The sequence below is a fragment of the Chroicocephalus ridibundus genome, chromosome 3, assembly GCF_963924245.1.
Source record: "Chroicocephalus ridibundus chromosome 3, bChrRid1.1, whole genome shotgun sequence".
Classification (NCBI taxonomy): Eukaryota; Metazoa; Chordata; class Aves; order Charadriiformes; family Laridae; genus Chroicocephalus; species Chroicocephalus ridibundus.
Genome location: NC_086286.1, coordinates 9591068 through 9615680, shown reverse-complemented (window position 1 = coordinate 9615680; position 24613 = coordinate 9591068). Strand labels below are relative to the sequence as shown.

The 24613-nt window shown below is 41.9% G+C and overlaps 1 protein-coding gene across 3 annotated transcripts in view; it reads left to right on the top strand.

Annotated features, from left to right (window-relative positions):
* SPTBN1 (spectrin beta, non-erythrocytic 1) overlaps positions 1-24613 on the top strand; it is a 137029-nt gene that overhangs the window by 110639 nt on the left and 1777 nt on the right. For all 3 annotated transcript variants that reach the window (XM_063327897.1, XM_063327896.1, XM_063327898.1), the window contains 17 exons: positions 1095-1241; positions 2868-3131; positions 3833-4057; positions 4259-4348; positions 4635-4913; positions 6117-6247; positions 7577-7781; positions 7933-8307; positions 10527-10771; positions 11187-11325; positions 12420-12504; positions 13675-13871; positions 14919-15031; positions 15667-15730; positions 20890-21128; positions 22418-22591; positions 24560-24602. In XM_063327897.1, coding sequence (XP_063183967.1) covers positions 1095-1241; positions 2868-3131; positions 3833-4057; positions 4259-4348; positions 4635-4913; positions 6117-6247; positions 7577-7781; positions 7933-8307; positions 10527-10771; positions 11187-11325; positions 12420-12504; positions 13675-13871; positions 14919-15031; positions 15667-15730; positions 20890-21128; positions 22418-22591; positions 24560-24602 — 3015 coding nt within the window. The remainder of the gene's footprint in view (positions 1-1094; positions 1242-2867; positions 3132-3832; positions 4058-4258; positions 4349-4634; positions 4914-6116; positions 6248-7576; positions 7782-7932; positions 8308-10526; positions 10772-11186; positions 11326-12419; positions 12505-13674; positions 13872-14918; positions 15032-15666; positions 15731-20889; positions 21129-22417; positions 22592-24559; positions 24603-24613) is intronic.

Genomic DNA, 24613 nt, shown 5'->3' with positions numbered 1-24613 from the left:
CCGAGTACGTAGCGGAGAATTGGCAAGTCTCACCCATGATCTGTTACTCTTCTTGTCAGGGTGCTTCCTCAGCAGGACAGCATGTGTCGCTGAAGTGGCATTCTAGAAACAACGCTTAGATTTGTCTTGACGTTTTCCACTTGGGTAGGCGACTCTAAATATGCAGAAAATGGATCTTTTTCCAGATCTATTAACATTCCTGTGAATGTGTTTTTTATCCACACCTGAGGGACAGATAAAGCAGTCAGACTCACCCTAAGAGGAAATGTGAAGTTTGCTGCTATGATCATTTTCATATTCTGTTTGCCCTTGGCAAATAAGCTGTCTTCTGAAGGATTGATTTTCTCTAGTGTTGGTCTGGAAATTGTTCTCAATGTCTTTGTATTTGCAGAAAATCGAAATTAAATCAGTCTTGGATTTTATATAATGGGAAAAGGAAAGTCTTGAGTCCCAAAACACTACTGGAGATTGGACAAATAAATTTAGCTATGTAAACCTATATAGAGAAAAAACTATGGGGGAAAGGTACCATCTCTGTTCTTAAGACTTTTGATATGAGTAGAAATACAGAATTTCTGATGCGGAGTTTCCCTGAAAAATTTACCTTGGGGCTCTGTTTCATTCTGGAGACTGCCTTTTGCATGCCATTTCACTGGGGTGTACTTCTGCAGTGTCCTCAGGAAGTCAGTAAGGCTCCACAGGGTGATGACATTCAAGTCCTGGTCCTGAGCAGCACGTTGAGTAATGTTGCAAGGGAAAAGCGTTACGAAAACCCACTGTGACCATTAAGTAGGACGCATGTCCCTGTTCCTCTTGCTGTTGAACTGGGTGAGACCTGTGTGTTTGATTTTGCTTATCATGGAGTTGATTCCTTTCTGCTTGAGTCATGGGTTATTTATATAATGGAGATGGATGTTTAAATTTAACTCTTGAAGAGGTGGATCCTTGTCTGAACCCTGAGTAAAAGCAGTCTGAATCTCACGCAACTCTTCTGTAGAGGCATCTCTTTATCCTTGATCTGGAGGTATTTTGATACTCTGCATTATTTCACACTACAAATGTTTTCACAAACACGTGTGTATTTTCCTTTTCAGCTCTCGCTCTGGATCAATGAAAAGATGCTCACAGCCCAGGATATGTCCTATGATGAGGCAAGGAACCTGCATAGCAAGTGGCTGAAGCATCAGGCATTTATGGCAGAACTTGCATCCAACAAAGAATGGCTAGAGAAGATTGAAAAGGTAACTAAAGAACGTCCAAAAATGCCCTTATCTTTGTTGAAGATGGTTACGCACAGAGATGGGATCTGTTCCTCTGCAGAATTGGTTCTTGAATCATCTCTCCAGCTAAGGCAAAAGGAAATTTCATTACTGTAGAATAAGTGGCTGTCACATTGTGTCTCCGCCTAACCCATTTTATTCCTCATTGATGTTAGGTGTTTTTTATCCAAGACATTCTCAAGAATAGTCATTGGTTAAGTTGCCAGTTTAAATTTGTCTAGTCTTTCTTATCTATCAGGAGGAAGGCATAACCTAGTTTTCATACCCAAAGCGTAAAAGGGACAAATGTTGTGATTTGAGCTAATAAGTAAAAGTACTTTGTGGGAAATAACTGAATGTAGGTGAATAACAGAATTTAGATTCCCATGGTGCCGTACTGGTTTTCATTCATTCAGGACTATAATCAGGCTGTCTTTCTCCATGCAAAATTAGTGCGTGAGGTAAAGTACAGCCAGTTTTGTCATTAATTAAGATTCACAGCTCTGTATCAAGATACTTTGAGGCTTTAATACGCTGTGATGAGCTGTACTTTTTTTCCTGTTTCTCGTGTGCAGCTCTGGAGCATTAAGGAGGTGTGGTCTTTAGCTCTGACAGTGGGTTTCTGTTCAGTCTAAGTTAACTTAATTGCTCATTTCCTCTCCCACTTTGGCACTCTGTATCCCATTAGAGGTTTTTCTGTGGTCTGCAAATAACAGTACCGTTTAATGGGGTAATTAGAAGGCTGCTCTTAGTACTGGAAGTACTTTTTTAGTGATGCTAATACATCCTCACCCTTTGCCTCTGAAAAATCAGATTGCAGCAAAGTACCGAAGTTGTGTATGGAGCCACAGCTGACAATCACTATATTAACGTTTCCAGTGGTCACAGCTATTAAATTGTCCTGGGGTGTGAATAGAGTTCACATCTGAAAAGGTTTTTCCATAGTCAGCACCACCCAGGTGCAGAAGTAGAAGCATAATTAGAAGTAAATAAAATATTTCCAAAACTAATACAATCTTTGTAAAGGCAAAAAGATATCTTAAGTCCAAGTGCTCTGCTGGTACTGGGTACAGAGTTCCTGCCTCCCAAGGAAGATTGTTCCTCTCTGGGACTAGCGTAGACCTGTGGTAATTGCTATGGCCCATTGACATCTCCATCTTCAGTCACACAGCTTAGTTTTGGTGCCATAAGCTCCCTCTCCCAGCATTACACTGGGTCTTCTTTGCTCTCGTGGTGAAATGGCCCACAGAAGCTGGACGTGCAGCTTGTTCAGCTGGAGCCCCCTCCTCCGCTGTCACTCAAGCGGCATGGGGCAGCCTGCTCCACTCCTGTCGGAGCAGTGTCCCCAGGAGCTCCCACAAAGGAACATGTGTAGGGGGGAAGAGAAAGGAGGCGTTGCCTTGCCAAGAAACCCTCTTCCTGGCAACAGAAGGGCCTGGGAGCTGATGTTCTGGAAGGAGTCACTGGATAATTGGAGATAGAAAATGAGTGGTTGATGCTGCCAGCAGATGAGGAATTCTGAGTGCTTACTAATCAGAATAATTTAACTAACGGTCTGTCTGTGAGTGCTCCTGAGGAGGTACCACTCTGTTGCACTTTGCTTTGCAGGAGGGAATGCAGCTCATTGCAGAGAAACCGGAGACTGAAGGTGTAGTGAAAGAAAAGCTGACAGGTCTCCATCAAATGTGGGAAGAGCTTGAATCCACTACCCAGACGAAAGCTCAGCGTCTCTTTGATGCAAACAAGGCGGAGCTTTTTACCCAGAGCTGTGCTGATTTGGATAAGTGGCTGAATGGTTTGGAGAGTCAAATTCAGTCGGATGACTACGGAAAAGATCTCACCAGCGTCAACATCCTGTTGAAGAAGCAGCAGGTAAACGGAGCGCAGGTTGCAGGGTGGGGAGACAGCAGATATTTGCACTCAAAGGAACAGACAGGGGATCCTTTCAGTTTAGAAAAGAATTGATTTGCTCTTCTTTCTTCCTGTTGTGTCATGTATCTTTAAGAAGAAGCAGAAATACACCCAGAAACAAATCAGCTGTAAATTTCTTGATGCAATCTCTACCTTACACTGCCTTCCTTCCCCACATTAATGTCTCTATTCTGTCTCCTGCTGTAGTCCTCCAGTCACTCGTCGTTCCCTCTCTGTACATGGCTGCCTGCCTGTGATTCAAACTTGTCCAAAGCTGGTCGGTCGCTGATTCCCTGCTGAAAGGCAGCAAGGAGTAGCAAGGGCAGCAGAGAGCAATGAAGCTCTTGCGTGCAATTAGCTGTGCTCCAGAGTTGTTCAGGGCAACTTGTGAATGGCTGATAGAAGAGATTCAGCTGTGTCGTTGGCCAAATTCACCATTTGCACGAGCAGGCGTAACTGAGGGATATCAGCAGGTGGACACAGTTGTGAATCTGTGTTTAAGCCTTGTTCCTTGCAATATGAATGCTACAATAATTATTTATCTGGTAAATCCTTACTGACCAGCATCTGTTCTTCCTACTTACGAAGCTTTTGACATACCCTAGTCGTACCAACTGCTTTTACCCCAGTTTTCAGGAGCTTTTTGCTATGTTTCTGTTTAGATGCTAGAGAATCAAATGGATGTTCGTAAGAAGGAGATAGAGGAGCTGCAAAGCCAGGCAAGGGCTTTAAGTCAAGAAGGGAAGAGTACAGATGAAGTAGATGGCAAACGCCTTATTGTAGAAAAGAAATTTTTGGAATTATTGGAACCTTTGAATGAAAGAAAGGCGAACCTGCTGGCCTCCAAAGAGATCCACCAGTTCAATCGGGATGTGGAAGATGAAATTGTGAGTATAAAACAAATCCTGTTCCCCAGACACTAGGAAAATGTCACACCTGTTACAGAGCTATCACAGGAAGAAACCTTTCGCTTGTGTCTCTCAGTAGCATGTTTGAGTAATGCTGCTTTTTGCATCTTGTGTGCACCAGCTGCCCTAGCTGTACCTGGGGTTGCTCAGAATCAGACGTGTTCTTCTCTTACCTTTCAGTTGTGGGTCGGAGAAAGGATGCCTATAGCTACATCTACTGATCATGGACACAACCTCCAGACTGTGCAGCTACTGATAAAGAAAAATCAGGTAACTAGGTGCTGTTAGAACTCCGTACCTGTTATTTCTCCTTGGTGCTGACTAATTTAAGGAAGGAAGGGTGTGGGGTAAAATGATGGGTGTTTCGGTGGCGATGTGCTATTGGGGGGGCGGTGTGACCACTGGGTGGTGGCATGCTCAGGGAGGGGCCCAGCGTCAATTTGTCCACATGAGCTGATGGCATGTGTTTTGCTGCCCCTCTAGAGTTAGGACCTCTGACTGGCATTTCTTTTTTGTTTGGTGCAGTGTCTCATCAGTCTGCTTTTCTCCCGTCTAGACCCTTCAGAAAGAAATCCAGGGACATCAGCCTCGTATCGATGACATTTTTGAGAGGAGCAAAAACATTATCACAGAGAGTAGCCCTAATGCTGAAGCAATTCAGCAGAGACTTGCAGACTTGCAGCAGCTGTGGAATCTCCTAATCGAGGAGACAGAGAAACGCCACAAGCGCCTAGAGGAGTCTCACAGAGCACAGCAGTATTACTTTGATGCTGCCGAGGCTGAGGCATGGATGAGCGAGCAAGAGCTCTACATGATGTCAGAAGAGAAAGCCAAGGTGAGCAGCAACACAGTGACACTAATTTGGTTCTAATTGCTTAGCAAGAGGGGGGCGGGTGACATAACTTAATATGTCCCTAATGTAATGGTAACATAAACAAATTTAATTCCCCTATGAAACCTCAAGTTATTATCACGTCTCTGATAGTGTGGAGGATAGGCCTTGCTGTACTGAGTCTGAAGCATCCTCAGACTGGGAATGGCAACTGCGTGCCCTCCTTTGCTGTAAGATCAGAGTTACCAATACAATCCAGTTAGGTCAAGTTTTCTATTAGTTTCAAATCACTGGGAACAGCATGATGCGCCTCTGTGAAACAGGCCTGATGGTCGTTCAGTTGATGCCAGTAGTCGTCAGCTTTTACTCCCACTGAAGTGAAATCAGAACAGCATCAGACCATGCCAAAGAGTAGGGGATCTTGTATTTTTCGAGGAGGTGTTAGAGTGCTGTATCTTATTTACATAAATATACTGCGTTCATTGCCCTGATAAAATAAAACTCGGCTTTGTATCAGTAGAACACATTCCATGGGTGTTCAGTCTTCAGTTAAAAAGGACTTGTTTTCTTTTTTATACCTAAGCAATGGAAATAAAAACGAATATTAATTATGTAATATATTAATATTACATAATGAAAAATATTTTAATGAAAAGACTTATTGAGAATACCAGTAAACACTGAGAGCTGGGAGTTGTTTTTCTTAATCATTACAATGCATAGAAAGTTTTGATTGGAATTTCTCCAGGCACTTCGGTGGAGAATCCTTTGGCACGGGCTCCAAAGGATTTCTTTTCTTTTACCCAGGCTATCATTGAAAAGCCTGACAAGTGACATGCCGAAAACTATTCCATTTTTCTGAGCCCTGCGCAATCACCAGTGTTGTGTAAACACACAAAGAGCTTCATAGAAGAGGAAATTCAACATGCTTCATGTACAGCTGATGTAATCATGTTCTGCATCCCAGAGGGGTTGTTGCATTCACTCTTCACTTGTTATTTTGCTTTCTGTGGGTACCATTTGCTGTGAACTCAACTATTAATATACCACTGTCAGAACAACTTGTCTTCAAGGTGCACTTGGGAGCAGTCCTTTATAAATCTCCTTCTGGCTACCACATAGCGCTTGCACACCAAGTTGAACTTGCTGTATGGTTTCTTCCTCTGGAGTGGGGGACTTGACTGTCGTTTTCTGTCACTGTTACAGGATGAACAGAGTGCAGTGTCCATGCTGAAGAAACACCAGATTTTGGAACAAGCTGTAGAAGACTATGCTGAAACTGTGCATCAGCTTTCAAAGACCAGCAGAACTTTAGTGGCAGATAATCACCCAGAAAGGTATTAACTGCCATTTTTAATTGGATTATGTGTTCTTTTAGTAGTTCAGTCACTTCATTAAGTTGTTCTGACACACAAAAGACTACAGCAAAGAGTCAGTACCTCAGAAGAATGTACAGAAGAAGAGGAGTTCAGCTTCATTCAGTTAAAGGTGCACGTTAGATCACTGATTTGGCCAGAGGTCAGGGTCAATATTTGCAGCTGCTGATTTTTGGATAGTACTGGACACCTTCAGTAAATATCTGTTGCCTACTTTATACTGGCTAGTGGTATCAGGTCCGCCAGCACTGCTGAACCTTACAGAGGTACAGCAATCCTGAGGGACAACTGACTCTCTCAGCCAACTTTTACGTCCAGCCCCTGGGGTCATAGTCATTTATCCTTCTGCCTATAGGGCAGTGCTCGCCAAGATCTGCGTCCACTCTTTGAGATTCCAGTAGAATCAGAGGCTGAAATCTGATGCTCTAAACATGGGCACATTAAGATCTTGGTTTTGGTAAATTTATCTCAAATCTCATAAATGGCTTTCCCTATGGGAGAATTCGGGAAGCTTAAGAACTGTTTTGCTGTAAGAGCTGCAGCTAAGCAAACAGAATTCTCCATTGGCTTTGACTGCAAGGCTGATTTGACTATGAGGGTGATGTATTTAACTGCTCCGCTTCATGTATGGGAAGATAGGACTGTCTTAGGAAAGACGCTCTCTGCCTCTGGTGGAAGATTGTTATTTAACTCAAAAGCACTCTCTCGTGGTCATGATAATTTCTGATGAGAGTGGATTTCCTGACTCAGCTGACTGAATACTGGAATGACATAATCATCTTTGCAAGGCAGAGGGGAGGCAGTTTGACAGGGCTATACAGGTCAGACAAAATATAGGCAGAAGATATGGCAAGTAGGAATATTAATCACTTTTGGAAATGCTGAGTTTTAGGGAGTAAGGAACACATGGGTACTTCTGAACTTCGAAGCAGAATTTAAATGAAAATTAAATACTACTTGCCTCAACAATTCAGATCCCGCCTGTAATTTGGGGAGAAGACTCTGATTTAATCTGTGGTCAAACAAATGGGAAGCTTGGTTCCCAGCTTAACTCTCTAAAACCAGGGGGGTTATATGTCCAGCTAGTGCAGCCAACTGTGCCAGCAGAGGGTTGGCCCAGTGTGTCCGAGTCAAATCCGTGCATGCAGCGGATGTGCGTTCTGTGGATTAAATACTCCAAGAGCGATTTTTTTATTCCGTGTAGTGTTTCTTTTTTCCCCACTTAACCTTTTATTATTTTTAAAAGATGATGCGGACTCTATGCTGTCTTTTTTTTTTTTTGTGTCCCAGCGAGCGTATCAGCATGCGCCAGTCCAAAGTGGATAAGCTGTATGCAGGCCTGAAGGATCTTGCTGAAGAGAGGCGGGGCAAGCTGGATGAGAGACACAGGCTGTTCCAGCTTAACCGCGAGGTGGATGATCTGGAGCAATGGATTGCTGAAAGGGAGGTGGTGGCAGGATCCCACGAGCTGGGACAGGATTACGAACATGTAACAGTAAGTTCCGTGGACGTGGCTGCACGTTGACCTTCCTTTTCTGGATGCTGCCCACAGTAGATGGTTAATATGAACGGGTGGCTGGCTTGATGGTTTGCTCAGATCAGTTTGTAACGACAGTGCTGCATGAGTCTGTTTCTCTGTGTTTCAGATGCTACAGGAGCGATTCCGAGAATTTGCCCGAGACACTGGAAACATCGGACAGGAGCGTGTTGATACTGTTAACCACATGGCAGATGAACTCATCAACTCTGGACATTCAGATGCTGCAACAATTGCAGAGTGGAAGGATGGACTCAATGAGGCCTGGGCTGATCTCCTAGAGCTCATTGACACGAGAACACAAATTCTAGCAGCCTCTTATGAACTGCACAAATTTTACCACGATGCCAAGGAGATCTTGGGACGTATTCAAGACAAACATAAGAAACTACCTGAAGAGCTTGGTAGAGACCAAAACACAGTGGAAACACTACAGAGAATGCACACAACGTTTGAGCATGATATCCAGGCGCTTGGCACCCAGGTGTGTAGCAATCGAAAGGTGCTGTCTGTGGGTATAGGAACCTGAGCTGCAGAGTTCTGCTGCTGCTCTTGGCTCCTCTGTGGCTGGGAGACACAGCGCTGCCAGCTGCTTTCCAAGTGTATTTCTATGGGAAGAACTTCACTTGCGTCATTTTCTTATCTGTCTTCCTGCTTCTCTGTCATTGCATTAGGTTAATTAGTTTATCTAAAATAGAAATCCCTGAGTACACAGGTTTCTGAATATGTAGGTAATTGTTTAACATTATTCTATTTCCTGTCCTTGGCTGAAGAAGAAATCATAAAGGCAGAGAACTTCTGCCTACATTGATTTAAAGTATGGTGGCTCTTGACAGTTTCAGCCTGCTGTGTCCGTATGAATAGAGAGTGGATGGAGAGGCGTGAGGGTAACACACTTTAGCTCCTCAGAGGACCTTTTTCTGATTGCCTCAAGGAGCAGCACCAGCAGTACGCTGTATGGCTGATATGATTGGAAAATAGCTTACATTTGAAGAAAAAAAAAGATTAATTTGACTTAACATAGTGTCTCTTTAGTCAGTTTCTGAAAGACATTAAACAGATACTAAATCTGTAAAGAATTTTTAATGTATCAGAGGTAATACAAAGTACAGGTTTCAGATTTTTCTGTCCTTAACGTTGCTCTTGGGTGTTATATTAATTGTGCTGGAAGCCACCTTAGATTTGCCTGCTCCTTATGCCACGTTCGCCTCAGTGAACGCAAGACGCAGCTGTCCCGTCCCATTGAAGAATTGATATTCCAAAGGATACTTGGAGGACGGAGGCAAATACGAAGGGATGTGTAAGCCCAGTGGCTTGTTCACCAAAGAGCCCCAGCCAAACCCTCTTCTGCTGGGCACTTTTTATTTTCCTTTCTGAAAGGAGATCTGTAGACCTACGTTAGAGACTTTCTGACTTGTTTATGAATCTGGGCATTCTGACTTAAATATTGCTTTTTATGATGCTTCCAAACAGCAGTCTGAAGAGATGTAAAGTATATAATCCAGGCTAACATTTTTAAAAGCAGCCAAACTCGATCTAATTCTGAACCTTTTGAAGCCAAGGTATGTTAAATAGAAGGCAGCAGCTGTTCGTACAGCACACAGGGGATTCTAAACCAAAAAACAATGTTCAGCTGCCAAAATGAGAATTTCGGAAGAGAACAAGTTGCTTAAGGAATGGAGGAATTATGACTGACTGTATTTATCCCAGTAGGTCGGAAAAGATAGCTTTTACGGCCAAGCTGTCTGCCAATTCTTGATTATGTTGCAATTTGCATAGTGGTTTACACTAGAATAAAGGGGATATAGCAACCATTTGATTTTCCAAGTGTTTTATGTTCAGGAGCTGTAGATTTACGCATAAAATGGGAGACATTCACAAAACACCAATCACAGTCTCTCAAAAAGGTAATTATAATCAAGTGCCTAAATGAAGGAATATGTAATCATAGCACCGAGCTGTGGTGAAAGTGCTTAGGATAGTTTTCAGGTGAAGCAGCTAGAGCGCCGAGGTGGATCGTTATGACAGTGGCCTGATCTCTGTGTACGTAGCTAGAATGCTGTTTAACTTGGTGTTCGAACGTTGTTGTTGTTGTTGTTAGAAAAGAGAAAATTATTAGAAAAGAGATAATAGAATGATTCCTGGCTTGAAAATATGTGCAACAGTCAAGAAATAGCATTTGATGTCCCAAAACAGTGTTTGAAAGGAAAAGAGATTTCTAATAGTAGAATGGTCTTTGAGTTTCCAAATTTTATTCTGTTTGAAGTCATTATCTACCTTTTTGGAAAAACCTTTCGGTCATTAAAATACATTTTTTTAATAGTCTGACAGACTCTTAGAGTAGTGGTTTTGTTACAGGAGTTCCTGAGTGGCATTGAAAATTTGTTGATGAAAATGGTCCCCATTTGCCATGACGTTTAACGGTCACTTTGTATTGGCACGTAGTCTTATGGGAGGTTTAGGCAGCAGCAAATCTTTGTTATTTTGGGGGCCCCTTGACCCGGCAGTCTTCTCGAAGAAATATTCTCAGAGGGGTATACTGTCTTAATAACAGAACAAACTTTCTTAGTATCGACAGGCCAAATACATTTGCGGTGCCTTTAGACAGCCATTCAAATGATGAATTAGGAGCTAAAATTTCCCCATAGTTGTGACTCAGAAGTATCCAAGCGCTGATGCGTTTCTCTCACAAAAACACACCAGGTGAGACAGCTGCAGGAGGATGCCGCGCGCCTTCAGGCTGCCTATGCCGGAGACAAAGCCGATGACATCCAGAAAAGGGAAAACGAGGTCCTAGAAGCATGGAAGGCACTGTTGGATGCCTGCGAGGGACGCAGGGTGAGACTGGTGGATACAGGAGACAAATTCCGTTTCTTCAGCATGGTTCGTGATCTCATGCTTTGGATGGAAGATGTTATCCGACAGATAGAAGCCCAAGAAAAGCCAAGGTAATGTGAAGTATCCCTTCTCAATCACAAGATAAGGCTGCAGGTCAGTTGAGGAAAAAATTCAGTGTTGCTGAGCCAGAAATTCAGAGAGAATTCAAAATCTGTCAAAATCTGATGGTGGTGTAGTGTGTGTTTGCTGCCCAGCAGAGGCTGGGGGCTACTGAAGTAATTGCAATGTAAAATTGTGTTCAAAGAGATTAAGTCTCACAGTCTTGTTTATTTGATCTCTGATTCAGACCAGAATGGTGCTGTTCCTAAGGAAATGCTGCTAGCCATCTTCCTTCCCAAGCTACAAAGACAAACTAGGAATTGAATTTTTTTTATCGTACAGTTCTGGGTTAGTTTACTTGTTGGAAAGTGTAACAGCTGTTAAATCTGGAATACGTGTTTCTGACGCATGGATCGATCATTTTAGGGATGTTTCATCTGTTGAACTACTAATGAACAATCACCAGGGTATCAAAGCAGAAATCGATGCCCGAAACGACAGCTTTACTACCTGCATTGAGCTTGGCAAATCTCTTCTGGCAAGAAAACACTATGCATCAGAGGAGGTACTGTGCTCGCTGAACGTGTAACTGCCATAGTGCAGCTGGCCTATGGATTTTGCTTTAAGCTGGGGAAACCTGCGTTGTGTAGTCGACAGATCAATAAGCTGCATATTTATATAATGCCATGCATTACTTCAGGGGCTGTTCCGCTTACTTGCTATTGTGAAATCAGTGTATAATTTAACTCGGTGAATTTATGTTGGGTGGCGGAGATGGCACCTAAATTTAAATGATCATTTTCGGTCCAGAAAATGCAAAGAAGCTGTTGCATTCAGTTCTGCAGCGAGAGTACTCTGGGATGGCTGTGTTGGGAAAGGTGACAAGAGCAGAGATAACCATGAGACAGCAAGAATTTTGTACAGGGAATGCTATGAGGAGGCCCGCTAAGGGAAGGAGCAGGAAAAAGTTTGTCTCACAGGCAGTAAATCCAGGGAGAGAGAAAAGAAAAATGTATCCAACTGCTTAAGGCCTTGATTTATTTTCTGATTGTCTAGGGCAGAGGATAGAGGCTTAATCTGTGTTTCTTCCTGCCTCCCTTTGATGGAGAGAGGATGGCCAAATGTAAGATACTGTCCACTCAGGGAGGTGATAGTTTGTGTGTCTGCGTGACACATGAGTGCTGTGGAGTATCCTCAGAGAAACATTTGCTCAGGCCCTGGGAGGTTTTGTTAGCCATTATTGACCCCGAGAATAACACAGGGCTTACACTGGCACGTCAGTGGTGTTAGTGCAGGTAGCTGCAGGCTTTTTATAAGTCACAGGCAGCGCATTTTGCATTATTTGCTAGAAAAAGGTCAGAAGATAAAATACATGGTTGCACTTCCTAGATTTGTTTGTCTGTTACACTCTTTTTATCAAGTCATCTTGGTGCTGTAGTTTCAACAGATACTGTACGCTTATGAAAATGTGATATTTTAATGCAAATGTCAAAACCCAGCTGTGTCCCTCTTCATGCTTAAGCCACTTCCTGACAATCTCGCACAATGTGTTTCGTCAGTGCCTTTCGCTGGTGGTTATGGCTTACGTGGTGTGGTGAGGTGAGCCTGCTGCCTGCCTGGTGCTTGTGTAACAGTCCTGCCTTCTCCTCTTCAATACAGATCAAGGAGAAGCTGCTGCAGCTGACAGAAAAAAGAAAAGAAATGATTGACAAATGGGAAGACAGATGGGAGTGGCTGAGACTGAGTAAGGACGTCCTTGGATTTCTTTCGGGCAGGGCCAAATCTAACTCTCTCTTCATTGAGTCTTTCTGAGCAGTTGAAAAAAACCTGCAGCTCCTTACTTTTTTAGTAGCGGTGCTTGAAAGCGTGTTTGTACTGTAAATCTGTAAGATTCACGTGTGTTGATTGTAAAATAACTGCAAATTTGAAACCAAGAAACCTGCGCCAAAGGTCTTAATCTATACGATGAAATTTGGAGCTAGGTGAAACAGATCTACCGTATTTTGCGGGTGTCACATTTCTACTGTGTTTCTACAAAGGATGCACCACTAAAAAATGGGGAGAAGTAAAGCCCTGCTGCCTTACACAGGTAACGTGCCTGCGTTATCTGAGAGGCCAGCATGTTGACGAGCAGTTTGCTGACAAAAGGTGTAGTTTTAAACATTGCAGCATTTTGCAAGTTCTACAACAGCAACAGTTCTGATACTGTAATGAGGTGATCCATAACTCATAGACGGACTGAAGCCTTTGCAGCAGACAGCTGTCCAGGATCTCAAAACGTACAGTGCGGTGTAGTAATTTTGTGGGGTTCTGGGCTGCTGTGTAGACTTCCGTCCTTGTTTCTGAGCCTTAGCAGCTTTCAGAAATACGGTAGCATGGGTGATTGCCCCTCAGTTTGGGTGTTTGCATTAATCATCAAAATTGCGGGATTCCATTCACAAAGGCTGTGAAGGCTTTTCTTTCAACTGTGAAGTCAGAAGGAAGGAAACCTGGAACTGTAGCAGTGTAGAGAGGCGTGACATACTGCTTGCTGAAGGGAGCTACAGCCTACGGTCTAGCTGCTCTGCAGACAGGCCAGCCTGAGGAGGAGAACCAGCAGGTAGCAGACTTCCTACTCTGAAGTTAGTAGGTTACAGCAGATGAGAACAAAAAGGAGGCACTGAAATTGCAAAATGAAATAGTCTGTAGGGGAAGTGAAAGTAGGCCTTAACTTTTATTTTTCCTCAAAGGAAAGCCAAGAGGATAAATTTCTGTCTTTTAGATGAGTCCATTTCAGTGGGCTTAGTTAAGGAAAATGCTTAGCCAAATACATTTACTTTTTTCCCTGAGCTGTGTTTAAGTATGTATCAGAAGATGCTCGATGACTTCATGATGCTCTTTTAACAGTGCTGATCTCTGTACATTCTTTGCTCAGTTTTGGAGGTACACCAGTTTTCAAGAGATGCAAGTGTCGCGGAGGCCTGGCTGCTGGGACAGGAGCCCTACCTGTCCAGTCGTGAAATAGGTCAAAGTGTTGACGAAGTGGAAAAATTAATTAAGCGGCATGAAGCATTTGAAAAATCCGCAGCTACTTGGGATGAGAGATTTGCAGCACTGGAGAGACTGACCACGGTGAGTGCTATAGGCGAGAATAACCTCTCTTGGCCATTCCCCTTCATTTTGGTGCCACCTGATTGTTTGGAATAACTCCCAGCATCACCAACCTCTTCTCCATTTGTCGATCCATTTGTTGATTAACCTTGGCCAATCACCCGGGGCCTGAAGTCTCAGGTTCCCAACTATACTAAAACCCTCTCAGGTTCATTTGAACTCAGCAACTTGCAAGGAAAGCTTAAGTGATAAATGATCTTGGTAGTCAGCAAGAGTTGTCTCAGACCCAGAAGCAAACTCAAGAGCTGAGCAGTTTGCCCCAGCCCTCTGCCGTACAGATTGTACTGCTAAAAGGGAAGGGCGATTCTGAGTGAAGACAACCCAGAACACCTAACATTATTTTTGGTTAAAGACAAAAACTTTTGTTTTGATTGCTCCAGTCCCCTAGAAAGACATAGTAAGGCAAAGAAAAAAGAGAAAAAAGCACATTTGGAGCACAGCGACAATGTCAGTAATTAATGCTTGGAGAGCACATTAACATCTTCGGAGAATAATTTTACTGTAGCCACTAAAATTGAAGTGGCTTAATTTTTCACACGCACTGAGTGTCGCAGCTGCAGACAAAATGAATTGAGGTTTCTCAGCATCTTCAGAAATCATGCTGGTTTTATTTAGATGGTTAATTTCAGGTATTTGATGTGCAACACTTCATGTATGGCAAGCAGACAAGAGGATGTCACTTTTCAATATTTTAATAGCTTGGACTGCTTTCTTGTTTGTCTGGTTTTTGTTCTAACAGAACGAATTAGAAAAAAACCAAACACTTACAGTGGCAAGCTGCTGCCCAGACAGTCCACTTGATGCTAAAGGGTCTGATACCGTATGACTTTACTGATAAATTCAGTGCACTGACTTTGCATGATTAATACTTCTAAAGACAGGTGCTTAAAATTTTATTCCAATAAACTTTAATTTCAGTAATGTTTTGGAAAAACCTACAGCGTTATTTTTAGTTTCTAGAAATGCCCCTGAAAAACGCGCAAAGTACAAAACTGTTTCATTTCTCAGTTGGAACTGCTGGAAGTACGTCGACAGCAAGAGGAAGAGGAGAGGAAGAGACAGCCGCCCACTCCAGAGCCAAGCCCAAAGGTTGCAGAGGATGCCGACTCCCAGCAGCAATGGTAAACCCAGGGTGTGGGAAGCTGAATTGCGTACTTCACGCGGTTTCTTCAGGCAGAGTTATAGGGCTGAAGATGCATTACAAAGGGAGAGTCTGGAGGTCTTTACCGTTTTGTAACGTGACCCTTTTTAGAAGACTTGGTGGATGTAGTTTATGGGGACAGGACCTTTCCCAGACATCTGAATTCCCTGCTAAGTTGAATGGTCCAATTTTCCATCATGACGCAGTGTTACAGCTGCTGAGGTGTATCTGGCCCTAAAGTCAAAATGCTGTTTTTACACACCCTGTGTTATGAATTAAAATTTCAGAACAATCTTGGCTTTCTTCTTTGATGAGCATCAGCTGCAGGTAGATTTCAAGCCACGTCCGTGGAACATTAACATCTATAAAATGAATTAAAATTAATTAAATCATTAATTATGATACGAGTAGGCTTATCTGTAAGCTGTCTGTCAGGAAAGCTTAGTTTTATCTCTCTTAACATTGGATTTATTCATTTGGGCCTGAGGATTTTAAGAATTTCCTTGAATATCTGAGGTATGCAATACTCAGTAGGAAAATCTCATTTTGGTGAAAAAGACGTGTGACTTTCAAGAAATTAATACAATTTCTTTTCCTTTTCCTCTCTCCCCACAGGGATGGGACAAAAGGAGAACAGGTTTCCCAAAACGGTTTGCCATCAGACCAGGAATCTCCACGGGTTAGTTACCGCTCCCAAACCTACCAAAACTACAAAAACTTTATTAGCAGACGGACAGCCAATGACCGATCGTGGTCTGGACTGTGACATACAGAATCATTTGCAGCAAAAGACACCTTTTTTCAGTACGGGTTACTGGTACTGATTGAATCTTTTGGCTTCAATTTCCCTGCTGCTTTTCTCTTTCTTCCCATCAGTTGACTTTTACTTAATTAGCAGCCCCTTGAAGATATATTTGCTTCACTTTAAGTCTTGCTTATTTGAATATCCCCACTGACACTCAGTTGTTTTAAGGTGACACATTTATTTCATGCTGTTTACTGTGAGTTTTTCATGTCGCTAATAGTATTAAGATTTTCCAGCTAAATCGTCCTTTATATGAGTAATTGAGATTTAATGAGATTACATCATAACGAAGAAGAGAACTAGAATCTGACAGGTATGACGCATCGAGTTATACTAACAGGTTTCAGCACGGCAACATTATTAAATCAGCTGCATTAGCAAGTGAGTTATTTATAAGGCCAAAGATAATACATGCAAGTGATCTTGGCATTAAAGGCTGGGAGGGAGGGAAGAGTTGTAACTATCAACAAATAAAAGCCTTAGCTTAGTTGTACAACATTCCACGCAGAATGGACTCATCGACTGCAGATAAAAATAAACATGAAATAAACCATTAAGAACTAGTATCTAGATTTATCTTGGTATTTAGTCCTCATGAAGACTTGTGATTTTGCTGAATAGCTATTTTGGGACCTCATTTTGCCTTGGTCCTGTCCAATTTACACTACAGCAATTCAATTTACTGACACTTGAGAGACGGTGGTATAAATGAGAGTAGGGCGCGGACCCTTATGGAGAGGTTGTGATGCTTTTCCTTTAAGACTAAATAAAATACATTGGTCTAAGATCCCAGCTCTTTATTTTATATAGATGCAGGTTGAACGGTCCGTGTTTTATTCATTCCTTCTTGCTAGGGGATGTCCCAAGGGAGTCAGGATGCATGCCAATAATCCCAATGTGCAGCCATAAAAAAATTACTAGTAAATATGTATATATAGTTAACGCAGCACAGTAGTTGAAAACTGGCTTACCTCTCCATTACCTTCCTGCAAAGCCTGTTTGTTTCAATTAATGCTTTGAGTGGTGAGGAAAATGACACTTCCTTTCCTTTGTGTTTATGAACCTCACTCTCTGAGGTTGTATGAAGCGCAGGAAAAGCTCCCGCCTGGCTCAGATCAGTGGATATTAGAGCTCTTACCAGTACCGCAAAGGAAATGCTGGTCCGGGTCTAGGACTCTGGGAGGAAATGCCTTTCAGCATAAGTTTATCTTTCAAATAGCCCATCCCAGGTACTTTTGGGTCTGCACGCAGACTCTGACAATGCTCTAGAATACTAAGCAGTTCTACCTTTTTCTTTATTTAAATAAAGCCTTTAGGTTCGTCTTTAATATGAAACTATGAAGTGAGCTGTCTGTTGTACGTTCTAATGTTTATGAAATTATATATAGTTGTGGCAAGGAATGTGAGGTGGCCTGCAAGCGCATCCCAGATCATCATCATCATCTTGTTGGTTACCACAACCTTATACATCACCTGTTTGCTTCTCTTTTTTTATTTTATGATACTTAATGCATTTCCATGTTAATCTTCGCCATCTGCACTTCAGTCTTTCACGAGAGCTTTTTAGCTCGCTTCGTTCAATCTTGTGTTGCAGTACGTCAGATGTACACAGCTGTATTATTTCTGATTGGAGGCTGTTGATCAGAATTTTGACTTCTGACAATTAGCTGAGCAGTGCAGCTGAATTGTTCTGTATTGGCTGAGCCTGTAAAGTGAGAAAGGTGATTGAAAGGATGTGCTTCAGTAATTGTACTTTTTGCTGTAACTTGTCTTTCCACTTCATGATGCATGTTTTTTTTTCTTTTGTCAGGATAACAACATATAATTTCTTACTGCTTTTAAAAATTCCATATAAGCTTAGGCAAATGATCTGGTGACTACCTACACCAGCTCTCTGTGCCTGTAAGAGTATGGCAGTTCTCAGAGCAGTATAGCTGTAGCGTCAGACTCCAGCATCTGGGAAGCCTTCATATGTATTCCGGCTAAAACGTAGTATGTAAAAGTAATTTATATAGATACACTTTTTTACTTGTATTAGTACACTTAGATATGATAATCAGACTTTTATGATGAAGAAAAAAAGAATTAAGTCATCAATTAAGGTCATCGTTTTAGGCACTAGAAGCGTAAGATTTCACCTCTTTATTATAGCCTATGGTACTGGCCTAAAACATTAAAATGGTACTTATGCCAGAACAATGTATAGGCTGTCATCTGTTTGCATCTGAAGAAGGCAAATACGTCTCTATTATTTAAGCTGTGGTGCAGAGACTTAAGTTGATGAACCGAATATAATGTTGCTTCAAGCACTATGAAAATGAAAGGGACGTCTCCAGTTGTTGTCACCAGCTGTCTTGTTGCATGTTACAGTCTTGGTTTCAATACCTCAAGAGTAGCCTGTAGTCACTAAAGCACTTGCAACTAACCGCTCAGTCACGATTAAGAAAACCGTATTCATGTACGTGCTAACTGTTTTGTTGTAACAGTACAGTTTGCTATTAATGTTTGTCCTCTGTTGCATTGTCTCTGCATGCCCGATGCATGTTTCCATTAAAGTTTGTTTAGCTCCTGATTTTTCTCTATTTTCATGACACATTCTTCGCTTAGCTGTTTATGATTCAGATTTATTTTGCTTGTTTTCTGTTAATTGTAGATAACACGTGAAAAGGAAATAAAACCTGAAAGAGCATCAGACAAGCATTTCATAGCCCTTTTACGATCTTTTAAGTAGAAGTTACAGGTCTGATTGTGTGCCTAAAGTTGGCAGTTATCTCTTAAAACCACAGGGTTGCAGATTGCAGCACTGAGTTACATGTTATTTCCCATAAAAATACATTAAGTAGCAGTGCAGTGGCTGCTGGTTTGAAACTGGTCTGTTTTACTTCAGATTAGTGGCAATAGGTACCCCAAAATCAGTAATACTTTCACATCTTGCCGGTATCGCTACAGAAAACATGCTACTTTCAGCATCGGCTTAGGTAACAGGTAGGTTTGGGTAGTTTATGTAAGTTGTTGAGATAAGTTACTGTGGTCTGTGTAACTCGTTATTGCTGGTCACAAAGGCTTCATGTATCTTGGGCCAGGGATCCAGCCGGTTGGAAAGCAGAGAGTTTGAAGTTCAGTAACTGTCACTGATCAAAAACATTTGCAAAGGGCTGTCCTTTTTCTTGAATGCATTTGTGATCAGCGCAGGTGACAACTGATGGATTGAGCTTTCCTTGGTGAATCCCTGGTTGCTCCTTTCACCACCTGTGTTATAGTAGCTGTGCTGGCTTGGGTAACCTTCAAGCTGCGTTTGGGTAATCTTCAGCCTCATCTATTTACTTACCTCTCCCCCCTTCAATGCAACATTTTTGTTATATTTTGAGATTTGGATACAAATAGTGAGGTTTGATGGCTCAGACTTATCCTAATTGTGAAGAACCCGTGTCATTGATTTTTAGTTCCACTGGATAACAGTGCAGGGTAGACGCTTCCTCTGGGAAACTAGGCTGTAAGGCTACATGTCTTTAGGGACAGAGTAAAATAGATATGACTGAAGTGGAATGTGAGCTGTGATTCTTTCCCTGTTTCAGTGATGTAGTGTCTGTACTCTGGAGATTTAGATTGCTTAAAGGCAGTTAACCAATCCTTCCCATATTCATGGCGAGTTGGCACTTAGATCTTCCTAGGTCAATATATGAGGTACAAAGGTGTGAGGTACAATAACGTGTACTTGGCAGGTATAAGAAGTTTTAGCAAATGGTGGCAAAATTCAGTTTGTTGCATAATAATTCGGCTGCTTTTGAATTGTCCGGGCCATGTGCAGAAGTGGGAATGTCTAATTATTGTGCCATTCACAAATACCTGCTTGTCTGCATAAAAACAGTCCAGAATGTTTGTAATCTACTAGAGCGTTAGCAGCACTAAGCTTCAGTAGCTTGCTAATAATAATAATAATACACATTGGTTGTGTAACTCCTGAGCTGCTACCAATGGCTCTACATGTCAAAGTAATGGTACGAGAAAAAAAAAAACTGGGACCAAGCTGCATTTCAAAAGCGTATAGCCATTAGGATTCCAATTTAAATGATTTTTGGATGAATGGCTCCTGAAGACGTCGACAGCTTGACCAGTCAGAGCTGCTGGAAACATGGCTGCTCTCTAGGCTATCTCGATCACAGTGCGACAGGCAACGCGATCAACAAAGCAAGTGATGGGCAAGGCCTTGGTTCTGTCTTTCTTTGGGGGTAAATAGCTGTGTGATGTTGTGTGACTGTGGTGGTTTTCAGTTCCTTTAACAAAAATCCAATCCACCTAATAACGCAAGTCTGAAAAAGACCTTGATAAATTGACACGTGACCTCATTTCCCTTGTCTTTAAGATCCAATATCCTAACTGGGATGGTGGAGATGAAATGCATGGTGTAATCTTTCTAATTCCTGCATGTTTTGATTTTGTTGTGTCACTTAGGGGAATGGGGAAAGCGGGAAAGGAGCTTTTACAGAAACAAATAAATGATGCAAATTTTTGTAAATGCTCCTGGACAATTTTGACATATTTTTCTGTTGACTTATAGTTAATATATTTTATAGACTTCAATATATTTTATAGACTTTAAATACCCATAAATGTATTTAAGGTGGCTGATGTGTATAACTTCTACTGTTCCTCTAGGTGTGCAGAAAGTGTGATTGTTACTGTTCCAAACATTTGAGTATTTAGCAACAGAATTGAATGCTCTAATTTTAGGAATAACAATATATAAAGGAATATGAATTGACCAGCAGAGCAAAGCACAGTAAAATTCACACTGATGTTTAGCTGCTCTTATTTTCCCGTCTCTCTACCTATAAAATGGGTACTAATCCATTCATACCTTCTAATTTCCTTGGCCTTCTGTGTCTCCATGGAGTGTGAGAAAGATATTATTGGCCTGTGTCGTTCCCCAGGCAAAGTTTATACACAGCCACGTTGTGCAGGGAAACAGATTAACTGCAAGATACCGCGGTGTTGTGAGGCTTCTAGCTGAACTTCTTTTCCGCTGTTCCTAGGTGGCAGAAACTGCAGAAACAAACGAAATGGTCAATGGAGCTGCAGAACAGAGGACAAGTTCAAAAGAGTCTAGTCCTGTTCCTTCTCCAACGTCAGACCGCAAAGCCAAGACCGCCATTCAGGCACAGACTGCTGCTACCCTACCAGCCAAAACACAAGAGATTCCTTCAGCTCAGATGGAGGGCTTCTTACATCGCAAACACGAATGGGAGACACACAGCAAGAAAGCCTCGAGCAGGTAAAGTACTCGATGCGCAATGCGGCTAATTGCATCTGAACTCGCCAAGACGTTAGACAGTACATGTTATCGCTGCTGCTGTTGTCTTCTCACGGCTCCTAAAGACCTTTCAGGCTTACGCCCCTGTTGTGGTAGAAACTCCGTATGCATGGTTGAGCAGTATATTTGAGGAAGTTGCAACCTAAAGGTGGTAGAAAATGCAGCGTTAGCCATATCTGGAAAGTGGGAAACTGAAGCATAAAGATACCATGGCTTTCCCACTTCAAAGGATGAATTTGTGGCAGTAGAGGGATTTGATTCCAGATCTCTCAATTGCATGTTGCTACAAGAAAAGAAAATCACGTAGGTGTGAGAATAGAAATGTCCATATTCTTCTGACATTTTCTGTTTGCACATTAGCACTTTCCACCTACTCTGTAATCTGTTCAGAAGAGAAAAGTGGGTGTAGATGACTTTTTGTGCCTTAGTTGATTCCATTCCTAAGGTCCTGATCCTGTAGTTCGCAAACAGGCAAAACTTCTGAGATTTCTGTCTGCACTAGAAAAGCAGACTGGGGTCCTTTGTGACCTGAAAGAGCTCTTGAAACCAGATTTATGACTTGGCTGACAAGTCACCACTAGCCAAGTGATGAGCTCCACCAACATTGGAGGGATCTGGTAGGAGCTGAAGTACTCAGCAGAGCTGAGTGCACATCACAAATCAGTGTAGTACTACCATAATTTTTGTTCAGCTACAGTTGTTCGCACTGAAGAGCTACTTTGAGGCAGTGACAGTCACCAGTACTAATTAGGGACTCGTACTTTTCGTAATCATTGATTTTTATAGCTGTATTAGAGAATGAGGTGCGCGATGCCACTGAGTAATTGTAAGAATCAAGGGTTTCGTATGCAATCCATTCGTTAGTTTGCAACACAATGAGAATTCCTTCCGCAATAAAGCATAGTCATTAAAAGGTCAGTCACTTTCTCTCCCAAGTCTGCCAGACAATCTGCAAACTGCCTAGTCTGCCAGACAGTCCTCCTACTGTTAGTATATGCTTATGTGCTATCAAAGAGAGCTCTCGAAATCTGTATTCCATTTGGCTCAAAGTCAGTACTTCCGTCTTGAAGCCATGCTTTTATAAGAGAATTTGCTGCCTGCAGTTTACAAGACAAGCGTATGCTGTATTCGCATCCTCAGACTGAACTAGTCTCTGTTATCTTATAGAAATAACTGTGTTTGGTTTCTCCAGTTCTGCAGGTAAGAGCATTAGATTTATAACTACTTTTGTTGTTTTCCATGTCTTAAAGATCATGGCATAACGTGTATTGTGTCATAAACAACCAAGAGATGGGTTTCTACAAGGATTCGAAGGCTGCTGCTTCTGGCATCCCCTACCACAATGAGATTCCTGTCAGCTTGAAAGAAGCAGTCTGTGAAATAGCGGTCGATTATAAAAAGAAAAAGCATGTGTTCAAGCTAAGGTAAACCTGTTGAAGCATCTTGCCATTAGTTTCAGTTGCGCTGGGTATGTTTCACTGGGTGAATTTGTGGGAGGATCCAACCTAGGAACTAATCGTAATTCTTAACTGCAGCATCTACTTTTCTGAACAGGCTCTTCCTGTCACTGAAACATGGTGTATTTATCAAAGGTAGCACGTGCAAAACGGTATCAAAATAATCTGTGCGCTTTATTTACACCTGGGCAAGACTAGATGCGTCTGACTAAAGTTAGGAGCCTGCATTTAAAAATACTGGTCTTTTCAGCTGCTCCCTCTGGAATTAATTGAAAAGAGCTGAATGTTCATGGTTCTGCTCTTTGCAAAATCGGGCCTCTTGTTTCATTTTTTCAGCATGGATTTAGGAGATTACTGAAGACATTTATCACATTTTCAGGTCTAGAACAGGTAGTTACAGACCATTTAATTTTGAAGTATGTGAAGTACTTGCTGTTCAAAGGTTAAAAAAAATGAGGCTTTTCCTTCCAAAACTCTATTTCTGTTTTACTGATCAATCTTTTAGTGCCAACAGTGAAAAAATATTTTAACATTACACAGCAGTTAGGTGCTTCTGTCAAAGGAGACTCACATTATGAACTGATCAGTTCATATATTCCAAGATAGAACTTTTTTCTTTGTTTTTTTTTTTTAATTTTATATTGATCCAAGAATCCTCTAAAGATGATAGAATCCATACCCAGGGAAATTTACTTTATAGCAAATATATAGGGAAATACATAGCAAATGTTTAGGGAATTTTACCTTTCTTGAAGACAGGCCTGCAGCTCTGTGATTCATCCTTTGTACTATTTTAAATGTCTCTGAATTGATAATGTAAGGAGATGTTGTTCCAAATACACAGTTATGCAGAAAATGCTCTTGCCCTTTTTTTCACAGTACCCTGTCACCTGCACAGGGCTCTCGGGTAATTGCATATAGCATATTTTCTTTGCTCATTCTCGTGAGGAGAGTCCCCAGAGAGTTCACCAGCTCATGTCAAATCTGTCTCTCCAAGCTGAGAAGGGGTGTGGTGTTGAACGTCTGAGAGGCTGCGGTCTCTACAGATGTCACATGCAGGTGGATTTCTCGCAGAAAGGTCTAGTTGTGATCTATGGAGAGTACACTGGAACTATTTTTCTTAGTTCTTTAAAGAAGAAAGCAAGGCATAATTACATTGTTCCAAGTGTCTGTCTGTCTTCACTGTTATTTTACTGTTTAATACTTAATTTCACTTCATGAAGAGATTTTTAAAAGTTTCCTTATTGTGGGAAAAGATCAGGAAGTGTGCAATGCAGCCCTACTGACCCTGCCTCCTACTTGTTCAGATGCCTGATCTGGTGTTACTCAGTCTTGTTTTTAATTAAGATATATCTTCACAGAGGTTGTTAAATGTATCCCAGTTAAACCACCTGAGTAAAATCAGCACAGAAATAAAACAGGAGGGAGACTCCGGCCTTCAGTGTGAGAAGAGGCTCATAACACTCATGAGAATACTCAAAAATAATACCCCGTACAGTATCTTGAGTCAACTCCACAGTAGTTAGGGCAGCGGAGCAGCTGCAGAATTTTGCTAGGTGTCTACAAAAGCCATGAAAACTCTGGGTGTTGCTTGTGACTTTTGTCTTTTCAAAGTATTGTAAACTTTTATACTGTCTTTTGCAAAAGAGAAAAGACCTGCCTGAAAGAGCAAGTATACTGAAGCAGCCATCATCAGCTGCTGAAGACGGCAAGCTCTGCAGTGCGTCCTGACGTACTCGAACAAGTCCACTATCGTAAACGTGGCTAGAGACCAGAACGTGCAGTGTGTGTGGCTGCCTCTGCGTGACAGTACGAGATACCAAAACAGTCCCATATGTATGTCTCGGTGTGATTACGTACTGTCGCTAAACAAGCAGGAGTTGAAGCAGTGTGGCTACTACTAAGCTAAATTTGTGATGGTTGTTTTCTTTACAGATTGACTGATGGCAACGAATACCTCTTCCAAGCCAAAGACGATGTAAGTTTGTT